At 62.5% G+C, this 19,104-nt stretch overlaps 3 protein-coding genes across 5 annotated transcripts; 1 reads left to right on the top strand and 2 right to left on the bottom strand.

The window, feature by feature from the left end:
- Nucleotides 1-559: 559 nt before the first annotated feature.
- Nucleotides 560-5,517, bottom strand: LOC116490153 (aldehyde dehydrogenase family 3 member B1-like). Its single transcript, XM_032189115.1, has 10 exons — nt 5,444-5,517; nt 5,098-5,260; nt 4,540-4,650; nt 4,286-4,406; nt 4,081-4,166; nt 3,730-3,811; nt 3,183-3,569; nt 2,789-2,955; nt 2,514-2,613; nt 560-753 (listed from the first exon to the last, which is right to left on the bottom strand). Exons 1-10 carry the CDS (start codon nt 5,515-5,517, stop codon nt 560-562), a joined length of 1,485 nt encoding a protein of 494 aa, XP_032045006.1.
- A 652-nt stretch (nt 5,518-6,169) lies between these two features.
- Nucleotides 6,170-15,947, bottom strand: ALDH3B1 (aldehyde dehydrogenase 3 family member B1). Of its 2 annotated transcripts, XM_032189112.1 has the most exons (11): nt 15,901-15,947; nt 12,877-13,042; nt 12,566-12,728; nt 10,284-10,394; nt 10,054-10,174; nt 9,838-9,923; nt 9,541-9,622; nt 8,994-9,380; nt 8,553-8,719; nt 8,264-8,363; nt 6,170-6,756 (listed from the first exon to the last, which is right to left on the bottom strand). In XM_032189112.1, exons 2-11 carry the CDS (start codon nt 13,002-13,004, stop codon nt 6,563-6,565), a joined length of 1,539 nt encoding a protein of 512 aa, XP_032045003.1. In that variant the 5' UTR covers nt 13,005-13,042; nt 15,901-15,947; the 3' UTR covers nt 6,170-6,562. The 2 variants fall into 2 exon arrangements, with proteins under 2 accessions (XP_032045003.1, XP_032045004.1); XM_032189113.1 differs by lacking the exons at nt 12,566-12,728; nt 12,877-13,042; nt 15,901-15,947 and adding an exon at nt 10,540-10,641.
- UNC93B1 (unc-93 homolog B1, TLR signaling regulator) lies at nt 14,844-19,081 on the top strand. Of its 2 annotated transcripts, XM_032189106.1 has the most exons (11): nt 14,844-14,892; nt 15,442-15,524; nt 15,608-15,749; nt 15,857-16,172; nt 16,239-16,368; nt 16,468-16,561; nt 16,635-16,759; nt 16,828-17,010; nt 17,089-17,362; nt 17,534-17,652; nt 18,149-19,081. In XM_032189106.1, exons 2-11 carry the CDS (start codon nt 15,450-15,452, stop codon nt 18,452-18,454), a joined length of 1,764 nt encoding a protein of 587 aa, XP_032044997.1. In that variant the 5' UTR covers nt 14,844-14,892; nt 15,442-15,449; the 3' UTR covers nt 18,455-19,081. The 2 variants fall into 2 exon arrangements, with proteins under 2 accessions (XP_032044997.1, XP_032044998.1); XM_032189107.1 differs by lacking the exon at nt 14,844-14,892 and having other exon boundaries at nt 15,398-15,524.
- Nucleotides 19,082-19,104: the final 23 nt, after the last annotated feature.

Here is a 19,104-nt window from a genome sequence, read left to right as displayed (position 1 = left end):
CGAGCTCGCTTTCTATTGGTTGGCTCTGGATGATTGGCGACGCGGGGAGGGCCCGCGCGGGGAGAGCGAGAGGGGCTGCAGCGAGGTGGCCGCGGATTGGCCGTGCGGCGGCGGGGCGGCGCGGCGATTGGGCAGGGGGAAGTGAGGGCGGAAGCGCTGCGCTGCGGAGGCACGGTCCCTCCCCTGCCCGTCCCTCCCCTCCGCCAGCAGTTGCACCCCGATGGGCAGGGGGCTGAGGGGGCACCGCGATGGCGGCGGGCGCAGGGAGGCGATCGGACGCTTCAGCAGTTGAAAGCATTCATTGAGCTGCCCTGGACGGCCGCCATGGCCGCGGTGGGGCTGTGGTGGCCCCATGGTGGCCCTATGGTGGCCCCATGGTAGCCATGGTCTGGCCATGGTGGCCCCATGTTGGTCCCAAGGTAGCCCCATGGTGGTCCCATGGTGGCCCCATGATGACCCCATGGTGGCCCCATGATGGTCCCATGGTAGCCCCATGGTGGCTCCAAGATGACCCCATGGTGGCCCCATGGTGGCCCCATGGTGGTCCCATGGTGGCCCCTCAGAGCAGGGCACATTCCCCCTGGCGCTTGACGGTGGTGGCAGCCCGGACCAGCCCGGTCTTGTGGGGTCCGTAGGGCGGGTAGCGCAGGGTGTTGATGGGCTCCAGGCCGGTGCCTCGCTGCAGGCAGCCACGGTGGTGGGTGAAGGTGTCGAAGGTGAAGCGGCCGTGGTACTTCCCCAGGCCGCTGGATCCTGCAACACACAGCACGGGGCCCGCCTTGTGACGGCACCCAGTGAGGGCCACCCCGAAGTTATCTCCCCCCCAATTGCTTTCTCTAATTTGGATGGGGCTCCAAGCCCTGGAGACCACCTCAGTCACCCCATGGCACCACAACACTACTGACGTGAAGTTCTCAGTGTTAAACAAGGCTCAGAAGACATCTACCACGAAGTAATTATGCAGAACTTCATCTCCACGCAGGAGGGGCTGTCCTACAGGGCGTCTGAGCTGGGGTGCCAGGCTGAAGCCTTTCCCGTTGTCCCGTGGCACTGGGGAGAGGACCCCAAATGCCACCTCCTCGCTGCCCTCCTGTCCTCGCCCTCAGTGGGGTCTTCTTCACGGGGTGCCCCTGAAGATGCTGGGCGGTGGGTCCTCATCTCCATAAGCAACTAAAACCCTCGGTAAATTGTTTTCATTTCTTTGCCTTAACCTGGTTTCATTTCTTTGTCTTAAGCTCTTGTTCCCCCTTCTCCTCCTAAGTTTCTGTTCTCTTTTTGGCTCAGTATGAAAATGGAAGTTCCTGCTTGCTAAACCTCACCTGGTGCCAGAGCAGGCGCCAGCAGCCCCACTTCCCTACCACAACGTCTTCTCCACCACACGCACAGACCCCCCCCAACACCTCCTCGCCCTCCACACTGGCTCTGGCCCCACAGCTGGAGAGGACAGAGGCAGCTCCCGTGGGGATGTTCCTTGCTGCCAGAGCAGGTAGCAAGGCTCCTCATCAGACACGGGTGTCTCCATCACCTGGACTCCTTCCTCTCCAAGGAGAGACAGAAGCACCTCTCAGTGACGTGTTTTTTTCAGCCTAAGGAGACCTCACAGGAAAATCCCCAGCATGCTGTTTCTCCCTGTGAGATGTTAAACCCTGTGTCACAGGAATTGTGGTGACCAGAAGTCCTCCTGGATTCAAGGAGGTCCTGGATAAGTGCCTGGAGACCCCACAACACATGGGATCCTTCTGGTGTAGCAAATCCTCTGAGCTGGAAACAGGTGGAGATACCTCAGTCGTGCCTGCTCTGCTCCTACTGACACATCTGCCTAGGGTCATGGTGAAAAAGAGTGAAGACCTGAACACAGCCGTGATCCAAAGCCTTTGCAAGACTTCAGAGAAGGAAGAGAACCTCTTCCAGCTGATGCTCCAGATAGAAAACATCCCACAGGAGCTCAGAAATGCGTGCAGCCTCTGCAACATGGGGGCTACAGACCTTGCAGCAAGATATTCACTTCCTTCACATCGCAGGGATCCTTGCCTGATGCCTTGAGTTCACCAAGCGTAAAGCTAAAAGTGCTGCCCGGTGGCCAGGGCACGTGGAAAAGACCACGACACTGCAGGAAGCTGAGTGACTGCCTTCTCAGCTGCCTTTGGGCAGCAGGAAACCCCAGCTCAGAACAAACATTGGACCTTCCCAGGGACCAATTCGTAAGAAATGGGGCGGTATTCAGACCCAGAGTCTAAAATGGAGATCCACAAAAAAATGAAGGTATTGAAATGTTCCTGTGGTGGCCACATTCTGATCTCCTCCTTTCTGAATAAGACATCTCTTTGTATGCAGGGAACGCTGCTTGGGCCAGCAGCCACAGAGAGAGGAAACCTTGCGGTGCTCAGCACAAACAGAGCTGCAAAGCCCCAGGGCTCAGCCCCAGCACAGCGAAGCAAAAGGCTTCTGGTGGGGCAAACCAGGGACCCAGTCACATCTACCCCAGGCAGGCAGGTTGAGGGCTGTGGACTTACCAATGCCACCAAAGGGCAGCGAGGTCAGTGTCACTTGCATCAGGGTGTCGTTGCTGCAGAAGCTGCCGCTGCTCGTCTTCTCCAGCACCTGGTTCACCACCTGGGAGGGGAAGGGAGAAGGGGACGTGGCTTGGTACCCTGTCCCCACACCCCCAGCTGCCATCCTTCTCCCATGGCCACAGATCTCTGCTCCAGCCGAGATCTTTGGGGCACGAACATGGCTGAAGGCACACCAAGGAGCGCGGGATGGGCTCCGTGCAGCCCGTGTGCTCTACCTTGTTGTCAGAGGAGAAGACATACACGACCAGCGGCCGCTCATGGCTGTTGATGAAGTCAATGGCTTCCTCCACACTGGCCACAGTGATGATGAGCAGGATGGGCCCAAAGATCTCCTCCTGCATGGCAGGATCGGAGGGCTGCACATCCACCAGCACCGTGGGGGCTGCAGAGGAAGAAACCCAAAGGCATCGGCTGTGCCCGAGGCTGGAGGAGACACCTTGACCTGCGCAGAGGGCAGGTTCCTCCTCCAAAGCTGGTGCCTTGCCCATCTCCCATGCAGACCTTCTCTAAATAACCCTTCCAGCTCCCCTTGGGTTGCAAAACCCTCTCCAAAACCCGCACCCACCCCATGCAAGGTGGAACAGACTTATCCGAAATGCGAGCCCTCACCGATGTAGCGCTCCTTCTCGTCCGTCTGTCCCCCGATGGCCACGCGCCCGCTGCACAGCAGCGCCCGCACGCGGCGGAACTGCTTGTCCCCCACGATGCGGGCAAAGTCGGGGGACTCCTGCGGGTTGGGGCCATAGAATGTGGTGATGGCCTCACGCAGGGCGGGCACCAGCTTGTCCTTCATCTCCACGCTGCACAGGATGTAGTCGGGCGCGATGCAGGTCTGCCCCGCATTGAAGAAGCGTCCCCAGGCCACCCGCCGGGCCACGTTCTGCACGTCGCAGGTGTCGGACACGTAGCAGGGGTTCTTGCCCCCCAGCTCCAGCGTCACCGGTGTCAGGTGCTTGGCAGCAGCTGTCATCACGATCCTGCCCACGGAGGGGCTGCCTGCAAGACACAAGTGAATGTGTCACGGTGGGGATCCCACCACGCTGCAGCCCGGCTCTGGGACGTGGTACTCTGGGGGAAAGAGCACCAAGTCCCACCAGACCCTCACCCCAGATCCTCCATCAGGTCCCAGCCCAAGGCTCTATCTCTTGGGACGTACCAGTGAAGAAGATGTAGTCGAACTTGTTCTCCAGCAGCCTGGTGGTCTCCTGCACACCCGCGGTCACCACGGCGATGCAGTCCTGTGGCGTAAGAGAAAGGGTCCCCGTGCCACCCTGTCCTCATCCCCACCAACAGCACCCTGGGGCTGAGCGAGCAGTGGGGCAGCCAGGGGCTGGTGCTCTAAGAGCTGAGGCCACAGGATCCCCAATATGTGGCAGAAGCAGAACGGGCAAGGTTGGAGGCTGCAGCACATCTCCTGGAGGACTCCGAGGTGGGATGTGCCTGAGCGCAGGCACCCCCAGTGCATGCAGCGAGTGGGAAGAAGCCAGCCTTGGAGAGAGCTTCTTACCTTGTCCAGGTACCTGGGCAGCACTTCCACCGCAAGTCTCTTGCTGTTTTTGGTGGTCTCCGAGGGTCTGATGACGACACAGTTACCTAGGGGGAGATGGAGAGGACATCAGAGCACCGACATGGTCACAGCCGGATGCGCTGGCACCCCGCACCAGCGTCCCCAGCCCCGGCGTCCTGCAGGCAGGGGACGGGCTCAGCCTGACCGGCGGCGATGGCTCCGATGAGGGGCACCAGGAGGAGGTAGATGGGGTAGTTGCAGGGCGCGATGATGAGCACCACCCCGTAGGGGTCCCTGCGGATGAAGGCCGTGTCCAGCTGCGTCGCCTGCGGGACACCCAGCGCATCAGGAGCACTTTGTGGTGGGACAGGTCCCCACGTGAACCCCCCCCCCTCCATGCTCCAGCCTTGCCCACAGCTTGCCCTGGCAAGGTCCATTCCCCCTCCTCTTCCCCCTTACCAGGTTCTTGTCCACCTGCTCATCCTTCATCCAGCAGGACAGGTTGTTAAGGGTGGTGTTGAGCTCATTCTTGCACAGGAGGACCTCGGAGAACTCGGCTTCAAAGGGTGGCTGGGGACGCAGAGCACCGTGCCCATCGTCACCGGCACGTGCTCTGACACCCACCCCGTGCAGCATTTAAACCCAGGCTATGGGACAGCACCGAGCCTTCAGCCAGGGCTGGGGACTGTGGGTTTGGGGTGAAACGTAGGACAGGATTCCCCAAAGGGACCAAGCATCCATCAGGGGGCCTGGAGCTCTTTGAGGGTCTGCTCTGCCCCAGCCCTCAGAAACCCTGCACGCTGAGGCTGCTGCGGGTGGGGATGGAGGAACATCTCCAGGTGCTCCCCACGCCCCCGTCCACCCTGGATCTCCGAGCTGGCTGGGTTGTGCAGCCCTCGCGGGCTGAACTTGGTAGGGGTGGGAGCAGCAGGGCTGGGACGTGGTCTCCTCAGCACTGCCTCCATCCAGAGCCCCCTGGCTGCCCCAGCCCCTTGTGCCCAACCCCGGTGGCCTCACCTTGCGCATGTCCAAGTCGAGGGCCTCCAGGATGTCCTGCTTCTTCTCCTCCAGGAAGCGGCCCAGGGCCTCCAGCTGGGCCAGGCGGTACTCCAGGGGCCGCGTCCTCCCCGAGAGCCAGGCTGCCCGCAGGCGGCTCACCAGCCCCGCGTAGGGGTTCCCGCTGTGGGGATGGGGACATCAGGGGGACCCCATCCCCATCCAGGCACTGAGGCGCAGGAGCTCCATGTCCCCCAGCCCGCTGCCCACCCAGCATCAAACTGGGGAAGCCAGGGAGCGGGCAGGGAGTTCAGGCACCTCCTGCCTCCCGTGTCCCGGCCGCACGCTGCCACCCCTTTGCTCTCACCTCGTGCCACCCTCATCCTCGGGGGCTGTGCCAGCATCACCGCCCAGAGGCTGATGCCCACGGAGCTCCTCCATGCCGGGCTGTGGGAAGCAGCCGACAGCTTCCAGCAGCCCTGGGAAGACGCACGAGGCTGCAAAGCCCGTGTTCCCGTGCAGTCCTGGCTAACGGGGAGCCTTACACCCGGAGGAGGTGGCTTTGGGGAGCCCGGTCAGCACCTTGGCACCACAGCCACGTCCCTGCTGAGCGCAGGGTGCATGCAAAGGCTGCCCCGCGTGCCTGGAGGGGGGAGGCTGCCAGCTTCCAGCCCTTCCCCTTGGCTCCCTGCGTCACCGCTGGCTCTGCTCCAGCCCAAACTGCTTGGGACGTGGGATGCCACCACAGATCGTGCTGTGGGGTGACAGTGAGCCCAAAACATGCCTCCAGCGGGGAAGTGGCTGGCGATGAGGGGAGCGGGACAGCCCTGCCCTGCCTCTGCAAGCCAGCCTCAGCACGCGGTGCTGCAGCCAGGCATCCCCGCGGGACTGCCAGTGCACAGAGTTCCTCAAGTGCCAACTGTCCCTGCGACCATGTCACGAGTGAGGGTCCCTATCAGGGCCATGGGGACACCTGGGGACACGAGAGGGTGTCCTGGGGCTGGGCAGGGGCGCAGGGTTAACCCCACGGCCGCATTTTCCTCTCGTCTTCTCCCACTCCCTGTACCCCCAGGCAGGTGAAGGAGGCACAAGGTGAGGCCGCAGAACTCAATGCAAAGTCTTTACTAAAGCAGTTACACGGAGGAAAAAGCAACAGCTGTCAGGAGAGCAAGGTCCACAGGGAAGGAAAGGGTCACCTAGCGAGGGATGGGGCTAACTGCTGGCTCTCAACTTCCAGGGGGCTGCTTCTCTGCCAAGAAGAGAAGGCTGGGGTGAAAACAATAATTTTTTGCCATTTTAGCTACATCACAGCACACGGTCCAGAGCAGAGGGAGTGAGCATGCAGGAGGGGTCTGTCCCCGCTGTCCAACACACTTCGGGTGGCAGTGAGGCAAAGGATGTGGCACGGGACAGAGGTGCAGACGAAGGGGGTTTCACCCTGCAGCATCCCCAGCCCGGTCAGTCCACGAGCGGCGCGGGGCACTCCTCAGAGCAGGGTGCACATGCCCCTGCGCTTGATCTCGAAGGTGGCCGTCATCAGCCCCAGCTTCTGCTGGTTGTAGGGCGGGTAGCGCAGGCTGTTGATGGCCTCCAGGCCCATGTTGCGGTGCAGGCAGCCGCGGTGCTGAGAGAAGGTGTCGAAGGTGAACTTGCCGTGGTATTTCCCCAGGCCGCTGTTACCTGCAACAGACAGCACGGGTCCAGACTTGCTCCTGGATTCTCCTCCTGCCCACCCTGAGCCTCAGGGCTGCAGGATTTTCTCGTGCAAATCTCCCACAGGACCTCTCGCCCTTCCCTGTTCCTTGTCCAGCTCTACAGCTCTTCAGTCACACACTGCCAGATAATCCCTGCAGCTCACCGCTGCTTGGAGGTCCACGTACATCATTGTGACTGGTCTACGTTGTCTACGTGGTCACAGGCTCTTCACAAAGCTCTGCTGGGTCTATGATTTCCCTCTGCAACCTCAGTGGTGCCCTACCATACGTAGCCATGGCTAGGGGCCACCACCCTGCCTGGAACGAAGCTCAGCCTCTTCCTGCAGCTCTTAAAAATCAGCAGCGCATTGGCAATGCCGGTTCCCCTGATTCCTGTGGCTGATTTAAGCTTGAGGCTGCACGTCACGGTTAATAGCCCAGTGACTTCACAGCCAGGTTACTGCAGAAGCTTCGGCAGATGCCATCTCACCCTGATGACTTCAGGCCCTCCACCTGATAATTTGAGGCCGTTTCTCTGAATCATTTCCATAAAGATAAGTTACGGCACAGGAACCACCACCAATTGTTCCCTGATCCACAGTCAGGTAAGGAATTAATTCTGCTTTCCTGTCTCGGCGTCTTATTATGTCTGAATCAGCTGTCAGCTCTGACAGAGATGCTGAGCATGTGGAGTCTCTTCCCCACAATAATCTCCAGAGAATATTCTAGGGAAGAGACCACGAGATTAGGAAAGTATTCTGGGGCAACATCATCAAATTCTTCCTGTATTCCAGTGCTGCTCTTCCCTAGATAACTCACTGTAGGCAATGCCACAACCAGAACCCAGTGCTCAGGAGACCTCACTTTTTACCTGAAAAAACAATTGTTGTGTTCATATAAGGACACTCAAAACCAGGTACTTCTTCCTTTTGGCTGAGGAGGATCTCCACATTACCACAGGCAGATTTCCCTGACTTTCATAAGTGTTTTACTCTAAATACTTAGTCTTAAAATGCAGAATGAGAGTATAAACCTGCTCCTGAGTGACATTAAGGACTCCAATCCAGCACCACACTGCCTGCAGGAGGAAAGCTCGCCTACCCAAGAAGCACAATGCTTCCAGACAAGGAGCAGCAATGGATTGACCAAAGACAGCAGCACCTGAGGAGCTCCCGAGTAAGCCTGAGCAGGGAAGACACAAAATCCACTCACATTGCCCTTGCTGCTCAGAAATACCAAGGAAATACCCAAGTGGTGCAAACTTCCCTACATTATACGTGAGGCATTTCCCCTGACACACTGTGGAACGCTGCTGGGGCCAGCAGCCACAGAGAGAAGAAACCTTGCGGTGCTCGACACGTGCTCAGCACAAACAGAGCTGCAGAGCCCCAGGGCTCAGCCCCAGCACAGCAAAGCAAAAGGCTTCTGGTGGGACAAACTGGGGGCCCAGTTACGTCTGCCCCAGGCGGGCAGGTTGGGGGCTGTGGACCTACCAATGCCACCGAAGGGCAGCGAGGTCAGTGTCACTTGCATCAGGGTGTCGTTGCCGCAGAAGCTGCCGCTGCTCGTCCTCTCCAGCACCTGGTTCACCACCTGGGAGGGGAAGGGAGAAGGGGACGTGGCTGTGGTCTGCTGGCTCAGTGGCAGCGCTGCTCAGACGTCAGCCAACTTTTCCCCCAGTCCAGGGTACCCAGAGCATGCCTCAGGGTGTCAGCGGGGTGGGCACCAGCCCTGCTGCCCCATTCCCCTCGGTCCCTTTTAGTCTCCCTGGACTGCACGCACCTTGCTGTCGCAGGAGAAGGCGTAGACAGCCAGCGGCCGGGGCCGTGCGTTGATGAAGTCAATGGCTTCGTCCATGTCGGCCACGACGACGATGGGCAGGATGGGCCCAAAAATCTCCTCCTGCATGGCAGGATCGGAGGGCTGCACGTCTGCCAGCACCGTGGGGGCTGTGGAGAAGGGTTAAAGCAATGCATCGCTCACTGCACAGGCGCTCACACAAGCCCTGGGCTCACCAGGAACCTGCTGCTTCAGATTCCTTTCCCCAGCAGAAGATGCTCTGCACCCCCTGCAGACTGCAGCTTCGAGCCCTCCACGATCTCCCTGCGTCTCTGCCTACAGGCAGCTGCGGAGCCTTCCCCGCGGCGGTGGCTGGCACCATATCTCCGCTTCCCCATCTCACATCCCCCCACGCCAGGCGCTTCCACGCTCAGGCACCCTCACCGATGTAGCGCTCCTTCTCGTCCGTCTGTCCCCCGATGGCCACGCGCCCGCTGCACAGCAGCGCCCGCACGCGGCGGAACTGCTTGTCCCCCACGATGCGGGCAAAGTCGGGGGACTCCTGCGGGTTGGGGCCAAAATATTCGGTGATGGCCTCGCGCAGGGCAGGCATCAGCTTGTCCTGCATCTCCACGCTGCACAGGATGTAGTCGGGCGCGATGCAGGTCTGCCCCGCGTTGAAGAAGCGTCCCCAGGCCACCCGCCGGGCCACGTTCTGCACGTCGCAGGTGTCGGACACGTAGCAGGGGTTCTTGCCCCCCAGCTCCAGCGTCACCGGTGTCAGGTGCTTGGCAGCAGCTGTCATCACGATCCTGCCCACGGAGGGGCTGCCTGCAAGCCATAAGGGGATGTGTCACTGCGGGGATCCCACCACGCTGCAGCCCGGCTCTGGGACGTGGTACTCCGGGGGAAAGAGCACCAAGTCCCACCAGACCCTCACCCCAGATCCTCCATCAGGTCCCAGCCCAAGGCTCTATCTCTCAGGACGTACCAGTGAAGAAGATGTAGTCAAATTTATTCTCCAGCAGCCTGGTGGTCTCCTGCACACCCGCAGTCACCACGGCGAAGCAGTCCTGTGGTGTAGGAAGAAACATCTCTCTCTGTCAGCAACTACCCAGGTCACTCTGTCCCCGTCCCCACTAACAGCACCCCAGGCTGCTGGGCCCATGGCCACTGGCTGAGCACAGAGGAAGGAGCCACAGTGCCGAGGAGGCACAGGGCACAGCTGGGTGTGAGCAAGGGGTGGGAATGCCCCAGCCACGGGACAGGGACAGGGAGAGCTTCTTACACTGTCCAAGTAGCAGGTCAGCACTTCGGCGACAAGCCTCTCGGTGTTCTTGGCTATCTCTGAGGGTTTGACAACCACACAGTTCCCTGCGGGGAGAGGGACAGGACATCAGGGCCGTGACATGGTCCTGGCACCCCAGACCAGGTCCCCCTGCTGGTGCTGCTGCCTGCGTCCTGGGGCAGGAGACAGCTCTGGCTCCACGCAGCCCAGCCTCACCGGCGGCGATGGCCCCGATGAGGGGCACCAGGAAGAGGTGGATGGGGTAGTTCCAGGGCGCGATGATGAGCACCACTCCGTAGGGGTCCTTGCGGATGAAGGCTGAGTCCAGCTGTGTCACCTGCAAAAAAAAAGGTCCCACCTCAGTGCCATTCCCGAAGCCGCTCTGCCCCTTTTCATTTTGTCTCCCCCTCTTCCCTCCCCAGGTCAGCCCGGAGCTGCTGCCCTACCAGGTTCTTGTCCACGTGCTCGTCCTTCATCCAGTGGGACAGGTTGTTAAGGGTGTTGTTGAGCTCATTCTTGCAGAGGAGGATCTCGGTGAAATAGGCCTCAAAGGATGGCTGGGGACAGACATCACCATAAGCGTCACCCCAACACCGACCCCATCTCCTCCCCACCCACAGGAGGCATCTGCCCCCCTGTTTGCCCACAAAGGGCAGAGCAGAAGCTATTGAGGAGAAGCTATCAAACAGGAGTAGCCATTACCTCCTGCGGCCACTGGGGAACATCACAGTCACTGAAATTTTATGAAAACTGGTATTTGGCCAGAGAAAAAAAAAACACTATTGAATGTATTTTGGACCACGCTGTACTGGTGCCTTTGCCCTTGTGGCTGCAAGTCACTGCACGCTGACCGCCTGGGCACAGGAGCTGGAAGCAGAGCCCAGCGCCTCCTCCCACGGCCCCCACGCAGGAGCTGGCCCCAAGAGCTCGCTTTGTTCAAACAGCAACACGAAGAAAAGCGAGTGCCTCCTGACCGCCCCGCGGGACGGAGCTCGGCCCAACGCCACCAGGCAGGAAAATCCCCGCAGCTCCCGGGGCTGCTGCGCCGAGCCGGCACGCGGCCGGGACGGGCAGGTTGGGCAAGGTGCGGGGGAATTAAACAAACCCAGCAGGTTTCCGCGAGATAAACCGTCCCAACAGGCAGTGACTAAACTGACCATGACTCGGGAGCAGCGTGCGGGCTGGGCGTCAAGAGCCGGAATCGCAGGGGCTGCGCAGGCATTTCCTGCGCGCCCGAATCCTCTCCGCTGACATACCCGCGGCACAGCAGCGCGGCCGAGGCCCGCTCGTGGGGGAAAAGCACAAAGGCACCAGGAGTGAGTTTGGCAGGCTCAGGAATGCCCCATCACCCTGGAGAGCAAAGCTCTTTGCACTATTAAGGCGAGTCTGCAAAGCCCCTGACCGCTGATGCTCCCAGGAGGCTCCAGCACCGAGCCCCACTTGAGGGACCTTTGGGTCCCCGGCAGCTCCCGAGCTCCTCGATGTGCCCGGCAGAAGCAACGGGGCCACTCTCAGCGCGGGCAGCCGCTTACAGCACTGAGAGGATGAGGAAATCGCTGGTGAAGATGGGCCCACTGAGGGTTTTGGTGGGACACGAAGGGTGGCTGTGTGATGGGACATTAAGTCTGAGGTCACCCGGGTGCCTTCGATCATCGGCGGAGAGAAACCGGCACCGCTGCGGGCGAGGCACCCACCTGGGTGCGTAAGAGCAGATGAATTGTCCATCTAGCTATGAGGGCCTGCCTGCATAACAAGCGTATTACTAGACAACCGGCCCTAATTACATACAATTAGGAGAGGTGAACGACGCACTTGGAGTTCCGATGCGTATCTACCCCTGGCTGAAGCAGAGGGTTCTCACCCCCAAACAAACAAGGCAATTAGGAGCCCCGGGAGATTTCGGGCGGGCACGGCCACCGCACTGATGCGTGCATAGATGTGGTCCCAATGAGCCAAGCGCTGCCGCAGCCAGATAAGCTCAGTTATGCTGCACCAGGGCAAAACACCCCAAGGAAAACCTTTCCTCACACCGCGTGACCAAAGCATGCAGGTGACTGTCGAGCTGCACGACACGTCAAGAAAGGAAGAAGCAGGAAAAGGGTCCTGAAGCGCTGAGCAGAGAATGCATCGAGGAGGCTCCCTGCCTCCTTGACAGATCACCTGAGAGATCCTGGGGTGCCGCAATCCCCAAAGCCACAGCAGGTCCCTGCCCACGCCACGGCACCGTGCAAGAGAAATTGGTCCCCGTGCCGCTGGCACGCAGGAGGAATGTGCAAGGCCAGCACGTTGCACAACGCCGGTAATCCCGGCTGCCATCGGGATGGCGAGGAGCTCCCCGGGACACGGCCTCTGCACCTGGGACTCTGCGAGGCCACCTGGGGCACGGCGCTCGTGGAGGGTGCCAGGGGGAAGCTCGGTAACGCCGAGGCTCCCACCTGGCACTGGACAACACGGGGAAATGGGACAGGGCGAGTGGCACTGAGCCCGTCCAGCAGCGTGGCCCCTCGTGAGCTCCAGCTAATCCCAGCTGGAGAGCTCTGCAGGGACCCAGCACCTATGGGTGCCCCGTGCCAGCCCGCAGCACACCACAGGGGATGCAAGAGCCTACTGAGGGGACCCTGATGCCCAGAGCCCCACACCTGCACCCAGGAGGATAAAAGACCCAGAGAAGGGGGTTTTGGGGACCCTGACAAGGCAACCACAGCGCCCGGCTGCCAGCTCCTCTCACCTTGCCCATGTCCAAAGCGGTGGCCTCCAGGATGTCCTGCTTCTTCTCCTCCAGGAAGCGGCCCAGGGCCTCCAGCTGGGCCAGGCGGTACTCCAGGGGCCGCGTCTTCCCCGAGAGCCAGGCTGCCCGCAGGTGGCTCACCAGCCCCGCGTAGGGGTTCCCGCTGTGGGGATGCGAGCGTCAGAGGGACCCAGCCCTGCTCTCACCCCCGCTGCTCCAGGTGACAAGGGACAGGAGCTCCATGTGCCCACCCAGCACCCCCACGGCACCCGCCGCCCACCTCCCTGCTCCCCCCAGCCCCTCGCTCTCACCACACGGGGCTGCAGACCACCGGTCCCTTCGGGATGGCACCACCACAGCCACCGCCGTGGCCACCCGCGGGGATGTGCTTGCCACAGCCCGGGGGCTGCTGCACAGGGGGCTCGTGGGGGTGCTGCATGCTGGGCTGTAGGAAGGAGCTGCCGGTCTCCACGGGCCCTGGGGAGAGACGTGAGGCCGGTTACGGTGCTGGGAGACGGGATCTGCGCCCACCCCGCTGTGGAGAAGCCCTGGAGATGCTGGCGTGACCTCGGGGGGAGCCACCCCAGCAGCACCCGGCCCCGAAGCACCTCTGGAGGTGGCTGGGATGCTCGAGGCCGTCCCGGCTGCGGCGTGACTCAGCCCAAGCAGCAGCCGGAGGCTCTGGTGCGCCCGGCGGGAGATGTTTGGGATTCCCGGGATGTCCTCACGCGCCCGGGCGGCCGCCAGCCTCCGGCCATGGGCCTGCCCCGCCGACACGGGGTCACCCCAAGGGATGGGGGATGCCCAGAGCCCCCCGATGCAAGGCAGCATCCCAGGTGGCCCCAAAGGGATCCCCACGGACCCAGGTGTGTGGCAGCAGCGGTGCTGCCCCAGCACGCTTTTGGGCACGGCATGGCATGAAGATGTGCCCAGACACGGGGCGCAGAGCCACGACCCCACATCTGCTCCCAGTGCCCCAATCCGTGCCCGATTCACCCACCCTTCCTCAGGTGAACCCCGCAGTGGGGCGCCCCACAGCGAAGCCTGGCCGTGGGGCAGCCCAGCGCTGCGCAGAGGGCCCGGAGGCACCTACCTGTGGGGCTGAGCGGTGGCGAGAGGAGCGCGAGGCCGGGCTGGCACTGCTGAGGTTTGGGGCGTCCCTCCTAAATGCTGTGGGGCAGGTGGCCTGGCCCCATGGCCAGGGGCGGGCGGGACGCTGCCCCGCCTCCGTGGGGCTGGCAGTGGGGAGACAGCACCCCGCCTCCGTGGGGCTGAGGGGCCCGGGATGGGATCTCCCCCATGGGACAGTGGGGCTGGGGAAGCCCTGCTGCCCCCAAACCATCACCGTCAGCCCTGACACACAGACACCCCACAGAAAACCCACAGAAACCATTTACCCTGTATCCTAAAGCTGCCCTGACCCACAGGCACCCCACAGGCACCCCTCACCCTGCCCCCCAGCATCGCCCCGACCCACTGACACCGCTCATCCTGTCCCCTAGGGCCACCCTGACCCATGGGGACCCCAAGGGGACACGCCACCAGCGAGCCCCTGACCCCATCCATAGGGCTGCCCGCTGCCACCCCATCGCCACTGGGGTGAGCTCGCCCCACGCCCGCCTCCCCTCTGCCAAACTCCCCGCACGCCCTAATTAATTACCCCGCTTCGTAAACAGGAAGGCAGCAGCCCTGCCCCATGTGCTGCGCCGTGCTCAGCCCCATGGCGATGCTCCCCAGATCCCGGGGAGCGCAAACCCCAAAAGGGGCACGGATTCACCCCAAACCGGTGCCGTGATGGAGGCGCCCCCACCTCGCTGTGGGACCCTCCCAGCCCGTGCCCCCCTCTCGGTGAGCAGCGGGGTGGTGCGGGGGTGCTGGCAGCCACCCCCCTGTTGGGGACACCTGCGGGGACATTGGGGTTCGTGGCACCTGGGTGCGCCCTGGGGCCCCGCACCCCGAGTTGGGACGTGCCCAGGGTGGGGACGCTCTGCGTGGCCCCCAGGGGATGGAAAAAACAGGGGGGGGTCCAGCTCTGCCCCCACAGACCCAGGAAGAGGGGGCTGCGTGTCCTGGGAGGTGGTGGGCACCCACATTTGGGGTGGGGGGCAGAGTGGGGGGCTGCACCCTCAGACATCGCCCCAAATCGGGGTGGCAGAGGGTTGGGGAGCTGGGGGGCAGCAGGGGGTGGTTTGGGGGCGCGGGGGGGTCCCGGTGCGGCTCCTTTAAACGCCCCCGGTCCCGCCCGCCCCGTCCGAAAGAGGAAGCGGCGGCGGCTCCGCCCCGGCCGGCCCGAGCGCGGCGGCGGGTCCGGGGTGCCGGTACCGGGGGCACGGGGCTGGGGGAACGGGGTGCGGGGTTTGGGGTGCCCAGTGCGGGGCTTGGGGGTGCGGGGCACGAGGGTGCGGGGTTTGGGGGCGCACGGCGTGAGGATGGAGAGAAAACGGGCGCAGGGTTCGGGGATGGAGGGCGCAGGGTTTTGGGGTGCCGGGTCCGGGGGCGCAGGGTTTTGGGGTGCAGAGTGTGAAGGTGGAGAAAGAAGGGGTGTTTGGGGGTGCTGGGTTTGGGGGTACCCTGCAAAAAGGTGCAGGATTTCGGGGTGCAGGGTGCAATGTTTGGGGGTGCAGGGCCTGGGGGTGCCCGGCGCAAGGGTGTGGGGTTTGGGGGTGCAGTGTGTGGGGACAGAGGAGTGATGGGTGCAGGGTTATGGGGCGCAGGGTTATGGGGTGCTGGATGTGGGGGTGCAAATCATGTGGGTGCGGGGTCTGGGGATGCAGGGCACAAGCAAAACAAGGTTTTGAGGTGCCAGGCTCAAGTGCAGGATTTTGGGGTGCGGGACACACGTGGCAGCCCCCTGACACCACCGGGCTGCCCCACAGACGCAGCGATGGAGGAAGACCCCAGCTGCTGCCAGGATGCGGCCAAGTTGGCGGCGGGCGAGGGGCTGGGCGCCGAGGTGCAGGTGAGGAGGGGGCACGTGAGGCCACGGGGGGGGCTCCCCACTTGTGGTGGCACCCCGAGGGATGACCGTGGGGGTGCCCGCAGCTGGACGACGTGGTGGGGACGCACCCCGAGTACAACGAGGAGGAGGAGGAGCAGAAATATTTCCGCCGCAAGCGCCTCGGCGTGGTGAAGAACGTGCTGGCCGCCAGCCTGGCCGCCACGCTCACCTACGGCGTCTACCTGGGTACGGCCCCAACCCCTTGGGGATCCCCCCTTGGAGACCCACGGCTCTTTGGGGACCCCCCCTCGGTAGAGGGTCAGCGGTGTGACGGCCACTCGGGGCCCCACCAGGCCTGCTGCAGATGCAGCTCATCCTGCACTACGACGAGACGTACCGGGAGGTGAAGTACAGCAACATGGAGCTGGAGGACATCGACCGCAAGGTGCTGATGGGCATCAACGTCACGCCGGTGGCGGCGCTGCTCTACACGCCCGTCCTCATCCGCTTCTTCGGCACCAAGTGGACCATGTTCCTGGCCGTGGGGATCTACGCCCTCTTCGTCTCCAGCAACTACTGGGAGCGCTACTTCACGCTGGTGCCCTCCGCCGTGGCCATCGGGGTGGCCATCGTGCCCCTCTGGGCCTCCGTGGGCCACTACATCACGCGGTAGGCAGCGGGGGGTGGGTGGCAGGGGGGGTCGGGGTGCGGGCTGACCCCCGCGTCCCGCTGCAGGATGGCACAGAAGTACTACGAGTACGCCAACTACAAGGAGGAGCACGTGCAGGAGCAGCGGCAAGCGCCGCGGGGTGCCTGCAGCACCTACGTCGTCGTCTTCCAGACCATCTTCTACGCCTGCTTCCACGTGAGGGCCGGCGGGGCGCGTGGTGGGGGATTAGGGACTGGGGGGGGGACACAGGGGACAGCTTGAGGCTGAGCGCCCCCCCTGCTCCATGTCCCGCAGCTGAGCTTCGTCTGCGCGCAGATGCCCATGCTCTTCTTCCTCAACAACTACCTCTACCAGCTCAACCACACGCTGTACGGGGTGAAGCACTGCGGTGAGCGCAGGGGGCGACTCGGGGTGGCAGGCGCCGTCCCGCTGGGCGCTGAGCCGCGGCGTGCACCCCGCAGGGACGCTGAGCCACGGCACGCTGCCCGGCTTCAACAAGACGGTGCTGCACAGCCTGCCCCGCAGCGTCAACCTCATCATCGTGGAGAGCGTCCTGATGGCGGCCGCCTTCCTGGCCATGCTGGTGGTGAGTGCGGGGCCAGGAGGGAAGGGCCTGGTGGCCACCGGCACCTCACCGGCCGCTGCCACCGTCAGGTCCTGCTGCTGTGCGGCTCGGCTTACCGGCCCACCGAGGAGATCGACCTGCGCAGCATCGGCTGGGGGAACATCTTCCAGCTGCCCTTCAAGCACATGCGGGACTACCGCCTCCGCCACCTCCTCCCCTTCTTCATCTACAGCGGCTTCGAGGTGCTCTTCGTCTGCACCGGCTTCTCCCTGGTACGGCGCGGGGTTGGGATTGGGGTGGCAGCAGGGGGACAGCGTGGCCGGGTGACGCTGAGCCTCTCCTCGCTGCAGAACTACGGCGTGTGCGCCCTGGGGCTGGAGAAGCTGGCGTACCTCCTCATGGCCTACGGCTTCTCCGCCTCCGCCTGCTCCAGCCTGGCCCTCTGCACGCTGCGCCTGCGGCGGCAGTGCCCGCTGCTGGCCGGAGCCTTCGTCCACGCCGCCATCCTGGTGACGCTCTTCTGCTGGGCACCCGAACCCCGGCGCGTGGTGCAGGCGCCACTGCTCTACTCCATAGCCGTGCTCTGGGGCATGGGCAGCGCCCTCAACAAGACCGGCATTAGCAGTGAGTACCGGGAAGGTGCCACCGCAGCTTCGTGTCCCCTGGTGTGACCAGGTTGTGCTCTCCTCGTGACCCCCAGCACCTCAGCTTGGCGGTGGGCACACGCAGTGCCTGGAGAGGGGACCCCGGCACGGGACGGGGACACTGACACCCCGCACCCGTCTCCTCCCACAGTCCTCCTGGGCATGCTGTACGAGGACAAGGAGCGCCAAGACTTCGTCTTCACCATCTACCACTGGTGGCAGGCGCTGGCCATCTTCACCGTCTACCTGTGGTCGGGGCTGCCCATGAAGGTGAGCGGGGACGGGAAGATCCCAGGTTCTGGAGAACAAGTCCTACGAGGAGCGGCTGAGGGAGCTGGGCTTGTTCAGCCTGGAGAAAAGGAGGCTCAGGAGCAACCTTATTGCTCTCTACCTTAAAGGAGGCTGTAGCGAGGTGGGGGTTGGTCTGTTCTCGCACGTGCCTGGTGACAGGACGAGGGGGAACGGGCTAAAGCTGCACCAGGGGAGTTTTAGGTTGGATGTTAGGAAGAACTTCTTTACTGAGAGGGCTGTGAGGCATTGGAACAGGCTGCCCAGGGAAGTGGTGGAGTCACCATCCCTGGAAGTCTTCAAAAGACGTTTAGATGTAGAGCTCAGGGATATGGTTTAGTGGGGACTGCTAGCGTTAGGTAGAGGTTGGACTCGATGATCTTGAGGTCTCTTCCAACCTAGAAATTCTGTGATTCTGTGATTCTGTGATCCCGTGGCGCGCGGGGCCGGCTGGCCGCTGAGCGCTTCCGTCCCGCAGGCCAAGCTGTCCATCATGCTGCTGGCGCTGGGGCTGGCGGCCGGCTCCTACCTGTGGATGGAGCGCAAGCTGGCGCAGCGCGTGGCCTACCGCCTGCCCCGCATCCCCCGCCCGCGCCACAAGATGAAGGGCTACCGCTACCTGGAGGACGACGACTCCGACGAGACCGCTTCCGAGGATGAGGGGGCGAGCCGCCGCCGGGATGGTGACGATGAGGAGGAGGAGGAGAAGGACGACCACCGGCACCCGGCCGAGGCCGACGGCGGGGACGAGCTGCCGAAAGACGAGAGGGAGAGGATGGGTTAGATGTGGGCTGCGCCTGAAAAGCCCAAATCCCACAGAAAGCCCAAGTCCCACAGAAAGCCCAAATCTTCACAGCAAAGCTCAAGTCCTGCAGAAAGCCCAAATTCCCATGGGAATCCTAAATCCCCACAGAAATCCTAAATCCCTGTAGGAATCCCAAACCCCTCAAAAAGCCCAAATCCCCGCAGAAATCCCAAATCCCACAGAGATTCCAAAGCACCACAGCAAACCCAAATTTGCATGGAAATCCTAAATCCCCACAGCCATCCCAAACCCCTCAGAAAACCCAAATCCCCACAGGCATCCCAAATCTCCACAGAATACCCGATCCCCACAAAAATCCCAGATCCCTCAGAAAACCCAAAACCTCACAGAAATCCCAAATCTCCAGAGACACCCCAAATCCCCAGAAGTCCCAAACCCTGCAAAAATCCCAAATCCCCTCCAGGAATCCCAAACCCCACAAAAAATCCCAAATCCATGCAAAAATCCCGAGTCCCCTCAGATATCCCAACCCCCCCAGAAACCCCAAATCCCTACAAAGATCCAAAATCCCCGCAAAAACCCCAACCCCCCCTCAGAAATCCCAAATCCCCTCAGAGATCCCAAACCCCGCAAAAACCCCAAATCCCCTCAGAAACCCCAAACCCCGC

The sequence above is a fragment of the Aythya fuligula genome, chromosome 5 (assembly GCF_009819795.1).
Source record: "Aythya fuligula isolate bAytFul2 chromosome 5, bAytFul2.pri, whole genome shotgun sequence".
Taxonomy (NCBI): Eukaryota; Metazoa; Chordata; class Aves; order Anseriformes; family Anatidae; genus Aythya; species Aythya fuligula.
The sequence above is the reverse complement of the archived record's forward strand: the minus strand, read 5'-3'. Positions and strand labels throughout refer to the sequence as shown.

Coding starts and splice junctions, on each gene's coding strand:
- UNC93B1 (XM_032189106.1), top strand. CDS start 15,450: ATGGAGGAAGACCCCAGCTGCTGCCAGGATGCGGCCAAGTTGGCGGCG. Junction 16,369..16,467: donor TCTTCTACGCCTGCTTCCAC/GTGAGGGCCGGC, acceptor CATGTCCCGCAG/CTGAGCTTCGTCTGCGCGCA. Junction 17,011..17,088: donor TCTGCACCGGCTTCTCCCTG/GTACGGCGCGGG, acceptor TCCTCGCTGCAG/AACTACGGCGTGTGCGCCCT.
- LOC116490153 (XM_032189115.1), bottom strand. CDS start 5,517: ATGGAGGAGCTCCGTGGGCATCAGCCTCTGGGCGGTGATGCTGGCACA. Junction 4,407..4,539: donor AGCAGGTGGACAAGAACCTG/GTAAGGGGGAAG, acceptor GGTGTCCCGCAG/GCGACGCAGCTGGACACGGC. Junction 3,812..4,080: donor TGCCCAGGTACCTGGACAAG/GTAAGAAGCTCT, acceptor CTTACGCCACAG/GACTGCATCGCCGTGGTGAC.
- ALDH3B1 (XM_032189112.1), bottom strand. CDS start 13,004: ATGCAGCACCCCCACGAGCCCCCTGTGCAGCAGCCCCCGGGCTGTGGC. Junction 9,924..10,053: donor CATCGGGGCCATCGCCGCCG/GTGAGGCTGGGC, acceptor CTCTCCCCGCAG/GGAACTGTGTGGTTGTCAAA. Junction 9,381..9,540: donor TGACTACATCTTCTTCACTG/GTACGTCCTGAG, acceptor TATGGCTTGCAG/GCAGCCCCTCCGTGGGCAGG.